Genomic DNA, 14655 nt, shown 5'->3' with positions numbered 1-14655 from the left:
TTAGTTGATGTTAATTTATAAAAAATTTTAATAACATTATACCTGGACAACTATTTCATCTTCAATTTATTATTTATAATCTGAATTTTGTAAATTATTCTCACGGCGCTAATGACCATCTAATCTATCATGTTAAGAAAATGAAGAAACTGGACTTCGTTCATCTGTCAAAATGCGTAAAAAAGAGCATACCATCGAAATCAAATAATATTACGATTTCATCCCTAATGTGAGAAATTAATCGGTTTCATCTATCATATTAACCAGGATAAATGTTCGTACAATTTAATCATAAAATTGTTACCCTCCCAAGACGATAATCTAATTTTAGAAAGTTGAGTGCCTTAATATGTTACTTAGATGTAGTAACGTCAACTTGTCTTTATATTAAATTTCTTGGTGAAACTCGGGCTCAAATTGAGATAAAACTTGGCAAATTTAAAAAACATTGAAGCTTGGCAAATATTTGCTTAAAACAGTACACGATTTTTGTGATAAAATTTATTTGCCAGAAGAAAATGCGATACAATGAGCGACATATATTGGGAGAAAGTTTTTCTCTAGAATTAATTGGCTCTAAAAAGTATTTGAGGTAAAAGAAGTATGAAGTTTTGTTAAAAAATAAATGCGGTTTGAAATAAAATAGAATGATTTTAAGGCCAAATTTAATATCGTGTGGTGGTTAATTAAAATAATATATTATTTTGTAGGTACAGGAGGGTTTTCTTTCCATAGTTTATCTGTACATATTTGTTGAACTTATTATTAATTTGTTCAAAATTAATTTTCATATTTACAATTCGTAAAATAAATGACATTTTTTTCTTTCGATTTCATAAAAGCATATGCGCCTCGACAATTCCAATAATAATACAACGACGAATTTCATTGCATTTTATTTTTTATGGCTTTGTTCAATATTTTAACCAACCGACCCAACCGTAATGGCTTTTTGATCAAGTATAACATAAAATTTGATTTTTATTCAACGTTCAATTTTTACTTTTGCAAGTTTTAGTATCGTGAAGAACAAACATGACAAAATTAATGTAAAAATCATTCAGAAAACGAAAATCCAAAAATTGTAATCAAACTTTCACCCGTGAAATACTATTGGATGTATTATTACACATCTCCTTGTTTTTTGTAGACTCATATTGACCATTATGTAATACTTACATAACATATTTGTGATGCAATTCCGCCCCGTATTTCGTGTGGTGATTCAGACTGGAATCAGGGTTTCTACGCGTCTCCTATTCTTCACATTCATTGTAAAGCAATATCTGAAATTAACCTCTTCATAATTTTTTTCTGAAAGAACTACAAAAATAAGTCTTTTCTGTCCTTTACTATTTTCCTAAATAAGAAATGTCTGCAATAAAAGCTCAATAATTGCAAATTGCAATTTGAAATATTACATTTAACATAGTAATATTAATATTTTGAGGTTTTGTAACAGGTCATCTTTTGGGAAAATAGTAAAGGACACAAATTATTTTTTGTTCTTCAGGAAAAAAATTATGATTAGACTAATTTCAGATATGTCTTTAGCATGTATTGTGAAGCATATGATGAGCATACCCCGGACAAATATTTTTTTATCCTACCCTACTCGTGTTGAGCTCAACATGAGTAGGGTAGGATAAAAAAATATTTTTCCGGGGTATGATGATGAGACGCGAAGAAACCCTGACTGGAATGCTGAGGCAGAATAAACAACAATGGTTATATAAGTCTGGATATGTTAGGCTAGGTTAGGATCCTGGACCCAAATCCAGATTTGTCCACACGTACGTACATTTCATTTCGTACTCACTCACTCAGCTGCTGGCCAACAACATACAGATTTTTGATCAAAACAGTGTCGCAAATTTACTTATAATTTATATATTTGGTCAAATTCGCCATGATTTCAATCGCCACCATCCTCCTCATCCTTACCATCATCCTCACCACCTTCTACGTGTATTCCGTCACCAAAGAAATCTTATATTTCCGCTCCAAAAAAAATCCTCTGGATCGGAAACATTTTCAGTTTCAATTACCTCTTCAAGAAAAACGGGAGGCTCGCCATCATTCAAGAAAGTTACGCCAAAATGCGCCAAGCAGGCGTGCCCGTCGCCGGAAAAACCGTGATGGGTGCGACGAACTACTACGTCACGGATTTGACCGTGTTGAAACACATTTTCGTCAAGGATTTCGACCATTTTGTGAACCGTCGCTTCCAAATGCCGAGCAATGACGTGCTTGTCAACAAAATGCTGATTTTCCTCCATGACGAACAGTGGAAAGGGTTGAGGTCAAAGTTATCGCCGACCTTTACGACAGGCAAGATTAAACGGCTCTTCCCCCTCTTTAACGACAGTGCAAAAAAGTTGGTCGCCTACGTCGACGAGCGGATGGCGGAGTCGCCCCATGGCGAAATCGACTTGGGCGACGGATACTCCAAATTCACCATGGACACGATCGCCTCGGCCGTTTGTGGGATGAATTCGCACGCTTTTGACCAGCTGGACCCCTCACTTTTTGAACTGATGGGGAAAAAATTACAAATTCAGTTTACCGTGAAGAACTTTTTCAAGTTTTTGATAGTGTTTGGACTTCCCAAAGTTTCCGAGTGGTTTGGGATTACAATGTTTGAGGAAAATATGCACAAGTTTTTTAACGATGGGATTAAATCTGTGATTAAAGAGAGGATTTCGGAGGGGCGGAAGGGGAACGATTTTATCCAGTTGATGATGGAGGCGAGGGAGAATAAGTTGGTGAAAGAGGAGGAAAGTGAGTTGGAGAGGTTTGAGAGGGATGCAATTATCAAGGGGGAGGTCAAAGGTCAAGGGATCGACGAAGCGTTGGATGATGATGGGATCGTGTCGAATTGTGTGCTTTTTATCTTGGCTGGATTTGATACGACGCAGTCACTGTTGCTCTTTTGTGTTTATGCGTTGGCGATTTATCCAGAGATTCAGGATAAGTTGAGGAAAGAAGTGGAAACCGTTTTGGAGGAAGGTGATGGGGATTTTACGTATGATTCGGTGCATAAAATGGGATATCTGGATATGGTGATACATGGTGAGTAATTAGAATTTTAAAATTCTAAATGTGTATTTATGTATGTATTGTTTGGAGGCATATTAATTCACGCAGTTCTTTGAAGCTCGTAAAATCCGCAAATTTTGGAAAAATTATTTTTCAAACTTTTACAAAATAAAAAGACGCCCTTGGTGTGAGTAAGTTTACAAAAATACGTTTTTGTAAACTTACTCAAAATTCAAATTCAAAATTTTGTAAATGTTTGCAAGTTCACGGAATTTACGGATTTTAAAATGTTACCAGGTCCTCGCTACGATTTATATAATGCTAACAATTATATTTACAAATGGCCATTTTTTAAATTTATATGATTGAATCACATTTTTACAGAAACTTTGAGATTTTACCCACCACAACCGGTCACTGATAGAGCTTGCAATCAAGACTATTTGCTCCCCGGTACCGGTGTCACGATCTCCAAGAAAGAAGCCATACTTGTCCCCATAATTGGAATCCATCACGACGAACGGTACTATCCCGAACCCGAAAAGTTCGATCCGGAACGATTTTCACCCGAAAATAAGGGAAAACTTAACCAGTTCGCTTTCCTCCCGTTTGGACAAGGGCCTCGGAATTGCATTGGTGAGTGAAATAAAATTAAATAAGAATTTTTCAAAAAGACTTTCAAGTTTCTTCAATTTCATTATTCCTAAATTATTTGACCTAATTTTGAATTTTAATTATTTTTAAAGATACAAATTTAAAAAATGGATTTTAACTTCGACACTGCGACAATTCACGCAACTAACTTTGTAAAATTCATAAATTCTGTACACTTATACAAACATTTTGAAGGAAAATTAGCCCACAAATTTTTGGAAACTAACTCCGATCAAAGACGTCTTTTTCTTGCTTGTAAAATGTTTGTTAACTTATTTTGCTAACAAATTTACTCATTTTACAAAGTTACCAAGCACTGCGTTAATTGAATAGCTAATAATTGAATAACAGTTGACTAATTATTTGCAAAATTAAGATTTATAAAAATTCATGGTTTTTTCGGGGATGAGATTTGCCTTGACCGAAGTGAAGCTAGTGATTGCCCAACTCGTTCACAATTTTGAAATTGAACCCTCCAAAAGGACGCTAATTCCGATGGAGTATCAAAACGGAGCATCTCTCAAACCAAAGGGGGGCATGTGGTTGGCCCTCAAACGAAGACCTGGCACAATTGCGACCTGAATATGCAGACACTTTCCATGCATTTAGTCAAATTTTACCTGATTTAATTTTGAATGCAATTAATAAATATACAAATACAGACTTAATTTAGTATACGAAAAATAAGTATGTAAGTTTCGATTTTTACGTTATAGTTTCTTAAATTTCCTACTTACTTGTCTAAAAGTCTCGTGAATAAAAATAATTATTTTATTGAATTCTTCATTTGACTTATAAAATTTGTTCTAAACTCAAATTTGCGTCGCTGAGTTCTCTTTGCAAAAAAAACATCTTGAAAATTGTGTCATTTCAACTTTAATTGCATATAAATGATACGTTTTTTTATTTAAAATCCTAAAATTTTGGGTTGTAGATATGTACATTATTTTAAGAGGTAGTTTGCCACCAAAACCCTAATTCAAAAATAACTTTAGGAGGCAGATATCCATGAAGGGTACTTCTGAAATATTTGGAGGGTACTTCCCATTTAATTGGAGAGGCTTTAAATGCATGCCATTTATAAATCTGATGTATCCCTGCAGCTTCATGCAAAATTTCACCTTTCTGTTTGAGAAACAAAAAAATGGTCAATAAGCAAAAACAGAATTAGATTATTTTTCTTATTATTTTACAAAATAGATGGTTCAAAATTCAAATCCAGTGCACAATTTTCTACTCGCAAAACCTTTACGCAACTCACTCAGCAAACCTGTTCTCGGCCAAATTTTAAATTTCGAAAAAATAAGAACCCTAATATTATGTAACTTTAACTTTAACTTTAATTAACCAAAAAATATGTTATCCGAATTATCCATACCACTTAAATCATTTGCAGTGAGACAAGTGTAATCAAACCTTTAAATAACATGTTAATATCCCAAACTTCGTAACTTACAAGGGAAGGTCCCCGACTGCTTATCGTGTCCAGGGTACCCACTATGTTTTTTAGAATCTACTAGGACACCAGATGAAGGATTCATTCATATTTCCGTGTAAAACTCATATTTGGCGTCATGGTATAGCCCCAAACTTAAAAATTTGCATTTTCGACCAATTTCAAACCCTCATAACTTTTGCAGTTTATGTCGGATTTTCAAAATTTTATGCTTAAAATGATCACAAAAGTCGAAATTTTTGAGAAAAAATAAAAATACAAAATTCCTAATTTTTGAGATATTTTTAGCATTTTTCCGACGAACCCCCATTTCTAACAAAATTACGAAATTTTGCGAAAAGTTAAAAGTGATAATTTTGGAAAAAATTTCATGGAATACGAAAGTTCAACTCCTTGTCATGATTTTTGCCAAACATTTTTAAAATCCGTCTAGGATTTCAAAAGCTATGGCGGTTTCAAAAATAAAAACATTGAAATTTGGCAAATTTGGCGCCACGCCATGGCGCCAAATATGAGTTTTACACGGAAATATGAATGAATCCTTCATCTGGGGCCCTAGTAGATTCAAAAAAGCATAGTGGGTACCCTGGACACGGTAAGCAGTCGGGGACCTTCCCTTGTTAGTAAATTTGGCGTTAATAACTAACACGATAAGAAAATTGAAAAACTGCAGTTTGTTCATCTTCAAAATGTGTAAAAATCAGTCTAAAAATAGAGCATACCGTCGAAATAAAATATACAAGAACATTACGATTTCATACCTAAAATGTGAAATTACCATATCAACGAGGATAAATGTTATTATAATTTTACCATGGAACTGTTACCCATTGAAGTCAATAATTTAATTTGTACAAATTATGAAAATTATTATTGACAATTATTAAAAGGTAAGATATCAGTACCGGGAAAATGATGCAAGTTTTATTTTTGAGAAAATTTTTCGATAAACTTTTGATAAATTGAAATCAATTAATATTTTGTTCCAATTAAAATTCATCATTGAGATTTCACTTCTAATGAAATGCGAAATTAATGAGTTCTACCATGTATTTTTTTGTTTTGTTATTAAGCTGTTACTCATCAAAGTCGATAATGCAATTTGGGTAATTAAATACTTGAAGTTAGACAAACGACGTCTGTGTCAAAAATTTTATTTTTTTGTATTTTAGTTAAATTTATATTTTTTATATCGTCAGCGAAAATGAATTTCACCTAGAAATTAAACTTGGAAACATGAGGCAAATATTCCCTTAAAAGGTTCACGATTTTGGTGATCAAATTTATTTACTCAGGGAAAATGCAGCAATATGGGAAATATATATTGGCACAAGATTTTGCTCTAGAATTTACCCTAAAAACTAGTTGGGGTAAAAGAAACAAGAGATTTCGAAAAAATTACAATTTGAAGAAATTGAATGATTTTAAAACCAAATTTGATATTTTTTGGCAACAAATTGTATGCATATATATCAAGATTTTTTTGCTAAAATTTATCTGTATATATTTGCTGAATGAAAAAAATATATTTTTTCGAATTACTAATCCAACGATAATATTTTGCAATTCTCGTAATAAACGTAATTCTCGCAGTCATTTGTAACTTGACGCCGGAAGTTTTGTAAAATAATTTTGCAAAGTTTTACACTATAAAACGACGCTCTTGATCTGAGTAAGTTTACAGAAATTTGGAAGCTAGTTTTCCTAAGAAATATTTGTAAAATTTTGTAAACGTTTGTAAAAGTTTACGGATTTTAAAAGGTGACCAAGGACTGCGTGAACTGTGTCATTGTTGAACTTACAATGCAGGTTTTTTTCATGTAAAACTGGGATTTGAACGAGACATATACCAAAAAATCAGTCTACAAATCACAAGACACGTTTCTTTTGGAACTTTTTCCAATACTCAAGCGTTGACGTGCTATTACGTCACGAAGTGACGAAAAATGTGACGGCCCCTCCTATGCGAGTCGCGCTGACTCCCGTCCCACCGCTTCTCCAGAAATGACCTCTCACTCACTCTCGCCATATTTTCTCTCACTCACTTTTTTTACTTCCTCATTCGTTCACTACTATAATTTTATTTCTTGTAAAATGGACAGCATTAATTTTTTATCAGTTGCCAATGCTCTCGTTAAAATTATTAAAAATACATATTCATATGACGAAACACCACCTAATATTGAAGAGGAAGAATTGGCACAATTACTGCTTGAAAAATTACACGACATAACTCACGAATTTATATTCATCGATGAAAATGAAAATGGTAAGGTGTCTTGCTTTATTTTGTATATATAAAGTGTTTTAATAGTGTGTCAAAATATATTTAGGCGACGGACCAAGTGAGGACGATACGTTCCAACCATATACTGACCAAGAAGGAAATTATATACTACCATCTGAAGTTTCAATGGAATATAAAAAACGGGCAGTTGAAGAATTTGAAAGACATCCGGGGTGGAAATTCTTGACATTCCAACAAAATTTCAGCAAAGTACGTCAACCCAACTATATAAACCGATGGAAAAAGCAAATTGAGATGGGTGGGACGAAATACGAATTATTCATAGAAATCGAAAACTATGTTTATCAACAATTTAAGTTATGTAGGGAACAATATCTCCCTGTTCACGATATGGATTTGAAGAAGTGGGCGATACTCAAAGCGTCAGAATTTAACGGATTAATGTTTAAGGCGTCTCATTCGTGGCTTAACACATTCAAGCGACGTAACAGAATTGTTTCACGAAAAATTCAAAAACTTGTGAGCTTCCGTGCTGTAAAGGAAGTTGAGGACATACAACAGGATGCTGAAGATTTCCGTGCGCAGATTGTTCCACTACTCAAGAACTTTGCATACAACAAAATATTTAATACAGACCAAACAGGCTTCCGATATGAAATGGTATCAGCTAGAACACTATCGACACAAGGGGAGAGATATACATTTGGTTCTTGTTCGTCGCCAAAAAACAAATGCACCCACAGTTACACAGTTCAATATGTTATAACATATGCCGGAGATATCCTTGACCCTGTATTCATATGTCTGCAAGAAAACGATGGCACATTTGGACCAAGAGTGCTGGATACGATGTTTATTGCTCCAAATATTTATGTGACCTGCACAAAATCTGGGAAACTGAATCGAAGTAAGGTGGAAGAATTTCTGGATGAAATAATCGTCAATAATCGGAATGGAAATTTACTTTATGTAGATATGTGGACAGGCCAAACAGACAGAAGACTTTACACATCTCGATGCACCGATGATCTTAATATGGATGTCAGATTTATTCCCGAACACTGTACCGATGTTTGCCAACCGCTAGATACCTATTTCCACCGACAGCTGAAGTACTTGGCCAGACAGTTTTATTCTTTTGAAAGCGTGCACGCTAAAACTCCAACACCACAACTTCTGACTAGAGACGGCTTGTTGAAAATGCAATCTCTTGTACATTATTTATTATCGGCCCCCGTATTTCGAAATATGATCAAGTACTGTTGGTTTTCGAGTGGGATCTGGGACGGAGAAGATAGACCAGTTTTTCGCAATGTTAAGGAAGTGTGCTTCAACTTTCATAATGATATGAAATGTTCTTCAAATGATTGTACTAATATGGCATTTATTTCATGCAGCTGGTGTAATAGTGTTCTTTGTTTTGATGAATTTTTTTATGATTATCATTTAATGTACTGTCCAGCTGGACCCTACACCTAAATAAACTTATTTAGAAAATATTAAAAAATGTACTAAATTACTTTAACTATAATGTATTTTAAATATTAAGCTGGGGGAGTAAAATGAGTGAGAGAAAATATGGCGAGAGTGAGTGAGAGGTCATTTCTGGAGAAGCGGTGGGACGGGAGTCAGCGCGACTCGCATAGGAGGGGCCGTCACATTTTTCGTCACTTCGTGACGTAATAGCACGTCAACGCTTGAGTATTGGAAAAAGTTCCAAAAGAAACGTGTCTTGTGATTTGTAGACTGATTTTTTGGTATATGTCTCGTTCAAATCCCAGTTTTACATGAAAAAAACCTGCATTGTTAGAATAATTTTGTAATTTGCATGTATAAAAATAATACAAATTTCAAATTTAGATGTCGGCAGGGAGTTCAAAATTTACTTTACAAGTTTACAGAATTTCGGGAGTTTACAATGTTATCAAGGGCTGCATGAAGTGCCTCATTATAAAATTGTTACCTATCAAAGTCGATAATTTCATTGGAGCCGTTGAGTGTTTTTAAAATTCTTTTTATTTGATACACTTCCTTGACCAAAATTGCATTTTTTGCATCGAAGTACACTCAAAATAAAAATTTGTCGAATCAACACCGCCGGTGTCAATATATGACTTAGCCGCCTTGGTTACAATGTCGAATCTGAGTTTTGATGATTTTGATACCGGTTATAATGTTATGACCGGACGGAAAAAATTCATTACTACTCGGAATCACAATTGTAACCAAGGCGGTTAAGTCATATATTGACACCGTTTTGTTTTGAGTGTATTTATTCTAATTAGCTCCCTGAAACAAGGCCTCGAATCCAGATTAAACTTGGTGGATTTCAGAAACTTTGAAGTTTGGCAAATATTCACGAACATGCAGTTTTTTGGACGTCAAAAACTACTTTAGGACAATGACAAAAACGTCCAAAAGAAATCGAATTGAATAGTTACGACGACAAATTGCGAATCTTTGACGATGTTTATTTCATAAACCAAATATGCTTTAGGTAAATTTTCTTCAAAAAATATTTAACTCATAACTCATGTTCACTGAAGTTGTAAAATTTGCCCGATTTTAGAAAATCCTCATTTTGTAAATCGATTAATTTTCGTTCTCAAATACACTCATTTTATTTATTTGCAACAATATTTTTGCAAAGATATGACTTGCAAACATATCTAATTTCAAACGAATAATTTCCCTAGCTGAGTTTAACAAGTTTTGTGAACTATTTTCATCAAAATCAAATAAATATACTTTTATCTCGTCGTTTTACTTTCTTGAAACGAGTCCAGATTTTACAGGGATCGCAGTAACAGATACATTACGATATTCTATTGAAATTTCATGTTTATGAATAAAGTAAAGGAATGCATTTCTTTTATTCAGGAAAATTTACACCAGAAGAAGAATTCACCTAAATATATATAATTTCGCGTAGTTGAATTTTCCAAAAAATCTAATACGGCGCACAAACCGGCAATTTTTATTGCCGGTCAGTGTGAAATAATCCCTGGGCATCCTCACGACAACGTCTTATTTCGCATCGCAACTCATTTAGTAAACTTGCGAAGATAAAAATATTTCTGTCGTGAGGGGATTCGCAAAATATTACTTCGCAAATCTCTCCAATCTCGCAAATCTACTTAAAACACCTGTTTTGATGCTGTCTCCATGGGTTTCTGTAATTTCTCTAGTTGGTTAGGTGAGGATGAATTTGCGAAATAAGAACATGCCCAATTGCTGGGTAAATTTTAGAAAAAAATCCCATGGTTTTTCCAGCAAAATATTTGCGAAATCTCGAATATCTCGCAAAACTTCGCAAGTTATGTTGCTTTGCTCCATTTGCGAGATATGCGAGGGTTGACGTTTTAGTTAGTACTCTCACTGTATTTCCAGTTCCTATTTTTCGGTTAAATTTTACTGCTTGTAATTTAACGTTGACTTCAACCTAAATATTCACTAATTACATTTTTAAATATTACAAAATGTTAAATTTGGCTTATAACTTACTCAATTTTTCAAATTTTACAAATTGTAAATTTGTTTTTTACACCCTTCGTCTTTGCTACCTCAACAAATTTGGGTTCAGTACCCATTCCATTTTTATCCATTTATTCACACGATTTAATATCAATAAATTTGAAGCATGAAAAGTAAAAAAATTATTCAAGAAATAAAAATCGAGGTTTATTATTATTTTGCAAAATACATAGATTCAAATCAAGGATTACACCTACATAAAATCTTAATCCCTCCTCGACTAAGTTTCGAAAATTTCGAAAAAAAACATGAACCCCACAAAAAAATGCCAACAATTCTGCAAAATTTAATTTCTCATGATTTTATAATTCGGGGGGTGTGTCAGAAAGTGTAAAGTTTTCTGCTGGGAAAAACATGATGCAATTTTGCTTAACAAAATTCTCAAAATTTTGAAGTAAAAACATCAACCCCAAATAATTCGAAAAAATCACAACGCTTCACAAAAGTCGATTTCTCATCATATTTTTTGATTGATTCCTTTCATGCATGGCGTATAATTTTAATTTGGTGTCATAACTATTCAACTCGGTATAAGTAAAATTCTTACGCTACTAAAATACTAAATAGCTTCTATACTTGTCTACGCTATGTGCAGTCAATCCAAAGTACATTTTTGCAAAAATATTGTTGCAAATAAGCAATATTTGAGAGCGAAAATTAAATTTTCAGTGTGTAGTTTCCTCAAAAATTCAAAATTTAGTGTCATAACTATTCAATTCGATATAAAATTGTTTAGACACTTTTGTACTATGTATGTGTACTCAAAAAGTAGTTTTGAACGTCTAAAACAAAACTAAATTTAAGCAAATTCTTCTTCTGGATTAAGTTTTCCTAAATGGAGGAAATACATTCCTTTATAAATATTTCTATTGAAATTTCTATTGAAAATCGTAATTTATTAATTTATTAATCGTAATAACTTGGAAAAATTAGATATATTTGCTAAGTCATATATTTGTAAAAATATTGTTCCAAATAGTTAAATAAGCATACTTGAGAACGAAAATAGTAGATTTTGCGAGCCCGAAGGGCGAAGCAAAATCTTTATTTTGTGAGTCTTCCGAACCGGAAGACATCACAAGTATAGTTGTAGTTGTTGGACCAGGTACTGGGGAAACTCGAGACTTTTGCCATTTAAAGCTTACCACTAAATCCAAAATACATCATACCCTGCACGCACGCCGCTGGATCCCTCATAGTTGAAAGCCCGAAATCGATGCTAAATTATAAAAGTGGATGGGTTGGGTGGGTTGTGATGTCTTCCGGTTCGGAAGACTCACAAAATAAAGATTTTGCTTCGCCCTTCGGGCTCGCAAAATCTACTATTTTATTTCGTCTTCCTTCACCGTTCTACATCACAAGTATAGTTGTAGATTTCAAAGCTGCATCGATGAAGGGAAAATATGAACATAAAACAGATGTACGATTTCTATTAAATTTTGTATTATAATTCTTAGACAATCATCAATCAGTACAATTAATCAATTAGCAATTATTCAGTTATTTACTAAAATAAATTTTCAATGAATCGCATTCATCATTAATTAAGTAATTAATTAAATATTTCTTAAATTACATTGATGCACACTACATTTAACTTATTGACAAAACAGTATCAGCATATTTGGTAACATCATCAATAGGGCGGTTATAAAACTTTGCAAATGTCTGTGATCCTTTCGCCCATCCTACTCGTTTAATAATAGTATCCATATTTACACCGAATTGAGAGGCTTTAGAAGTTGATGCATGTCTAAAGCTATGGGCGTGAAATATGCCCACATCTATACCTGCTAATTTTAACACATTTACTAACCATCGGCTTAAAGTTTGTGATGATGCCGCATTGTGAGGCTTGGTTGTTGTAATAAAAATATTATCTGAATTTCGGATCAATTTTGTTAACTCTACATAATTCCTTAAAGTTTGGGCTGGACAAATTTGAGCATCATGATATGATGGTAACACTAAAACAGAATTAGATCTAGTCACAGTTGTGGTCTTAAGAACAGAAGTCAGCTTAATTTGAATTGGACTCCCCCAAACAATGTCACATAACTTAATCGATGACAGGGTTTGAACTCTCTGACCAGTAGCTAAAGCTAGCAATGCCACAAGTTTTAGACTTAATTTATTCAAGTCGCATGTATCCAGTTCCCAGGATTTTAATAATTGTAAAACTATGTCGGGATTCTAAGTGATTGAGTATCTCGGCGCAGCAGGTCGAAGGCGACTAACTCCTTTCATGAAACTAACAATCAATTTATGCTGTCCAATACTTACTCCATCAATATCACTCAAAATACTAGATAATGCGGACCTACATGTATTTACAGACGAGTAACTATGCCCTTTCTCAAACAAATCTGTTAAAAATACCAAGTAATGATTTAAGTTACTATCCCATACAGACCAATTCTTTTCATCACAAAAATCACTCCATTTTTTAAATGCACTTTGGTATTGCTGCCAGGTTCCTCTTGACTTTGATGCTGACATTATTGAAATTGTTGAATCTGGTAATTGGAATCTTGACAATGTTTTCCTGACAAAATCGCCACCATTAATTTGAGACTTTTGTTTATTTGATGATATTCCCTGGAATAAGGACTTAATAGTAATTTATTATTCGGTCCAAAAAATAAAATTTCAGTAATAGCAAGTTTCTGAAATAATGGATACCAAGATTGAGTTGTCCAGTACGGGGCAACAATAATACCCTCAACCTTATCATTTAATATTTTGTTTAAAGTTTTTCCAATTAAATTTAGAGGGGGAAAAGCGTAAAATTTGCAGTCCCAATTTTGCGTGAACGCATCAATGCCCTCTGACATGGGATCTGCTTTCCAAGAAAAATATCTATCACATTGCTTGGTCTGATAAGTAGCAAATAAATCGATTTCAGGAATTCCAAATTTCCTACAAATAACTGAAAAATAGGACGGTGACAACATAAAATCAGAATTATCCACTTTTGTTCTTGAGAGCTTATCCGCAACCACATTCTCCTTTGTATTTACGTATGTTGATTGTATTATAATGTTTTTACTCTCACACCATTTCCAAATATTTTTTGCTACCATGTGCTGTTGTCTTGAATGACAACCACCAAAGTTATTTATATAAGCCATAGCGTTGGAACTATCAACCCTAAGTAAAATATCATGATTTGAACCTTTTACCAAAGATTTTAAACCATTGAATGCCGCCTGTAGTTCCAGCGTATTAATATGAATTTGTGCACCTTGTCCTAACTCCATGAAGTCTGCTATTGTCCAATTTCCTCTAGCTTCAACACCGTTTACCACTGCGCCCCAGCCTTTCAATGATGCGTCTGTGAATATTTCATACGTGGGCTTAAATGATTTTAACGAATGGTACTCTGAATCAAGATGAATAATCCACCATTTTATGTCATCTTGTGCTTCCTGACTAAGACTGGCACGACCTACATATAAGCCACTCGTTCCAATTAATGCTCTTGTTTTCTCAACCTCTAGCTGCCTTGTATACAACATACCATATCTTGTCGCTGGTGATGCCGCAACCAAAGTACCAATTAGCTCTGCAAGACTTAAAAGTGTAGGATTAGGATTGTTTAGAATGTCACTACATTTTCGTAAAACTTTTTGCCTTTTCTCGACAGGCAAAGTTATTTGCATAGATTTCGAGTTTAATTCAAAACCTAAAAACCTTACACATGATGAAGGGTTTAGTTGAGATT

The 14655-nt window shown here is 33.7% G+C and overlaps 2 protein-coding genes across 3 annotated transcripts; both read left to right on the top strand.

The window, feature by feature from the left end:
- Positions 1–1961: 1961 nt before the first annotated feature.
- LOC110860860 (cytochrome P450 6k1) lies at positions 1962–4472 on the top strand. 2 transcript variants are annotated; one of them, XM_035860706.1, is made up of 3 exons: positions 1962–3072; positions 3424–3675; positions 4097–4472. In XM_035860706.1, the coding sequence occupies exons 1-3, from the start codon at positions 2100–2102 to the stop codon at positions 4273–4275; spliced, it is 1404 nt and encodes a 467-aa protein (XP_035716599.1). In that variant the 5' UTR covers positions 1962–2099; the 3' UTR covers positions 4276–4472. The 2 variants fall into 2 exon arrangements, with proteins under 2 accessions (XP_035716599.1, XP_035716600.1); XM_035860707.1 differs by having other exon boundaries at positions 4104–4244.
- A 2539-nt stretch (positions 4473–7011) lies between these two features.
- Positions 7012–8876, top strand: LOC118439399. Its single transcript, XM_035860673.1, has 3 exons — positions 7012–7418; positions 7483–8766; positions 8860–8876. The coding sequence occupies exons 1-3, from the start codon at positions 7154–7156 to the stop codon at positions 8874–8876; spliced, it is 1566 nt and encodes a 521-aa protein (XP_035716566.1). The 5' UTR covers positions 7012–7153.
- The last annotated feature ends 5779 nt before the right edge of the window (positions 8877–14655 follow it).

Source organism: Folsomia candida, unplaced genomic scaffold, assembly GCF_002217175.1.
Source record: "Folsomia candida strain VU population unplaced genomic scaffold, ASM221717v1 Fcan01_Sc035, whole genome shotgun sequence".
NCBI lineage: Eukaryota > Metazoa > Arthropoda > Collembola > Entomobryomorpha > Isotomidae > Folsomia > Folsomia candida.
The sequence above is the reverse complement of the archived record's forward strand: the minus strand, read 5'-3'. Positions and strand labels throughout refer to the sequence as shown.

Bases quoted from the DNA above. Each gene is read 5' to 3' on its own strand.
- LOC110860860 (XM_035860706.1), top strand. From the start codon at position 2,100: ATGCGCCAAGCAGGCGTGCCCGTCGCCGGAAAAACCGTGATGGGTGCG. The intron at 3,073-3,423 runs GTGAGTAATTAG...ACATTTTTACAG, and splicing joins TCTGGATATGGTGATACATG to AAACTTTGAGATTTTACCCA. The intron at 3,676-4,096 runs GTGAGTGAAATA...TGGTTTTTTCGG, and splicing joins AGGGCCTCGGAATTGCATTG to GGATGAGATTTGCCTTGACC.
- LOC118439399 (XM_035860673.1), top strand. From the start codon at position 7,154: ATGACCTCTCACTCACTCTCGCCATATTTTCTCTCACTCACTTTTTTT. The intron at 7,419-7,482 runs GTAAGGTGTCTT...AAATATATTTAG, and splicing joins CATCGATGAAAATGAAAATG to GCGACGGACCAAGTGAGGAC.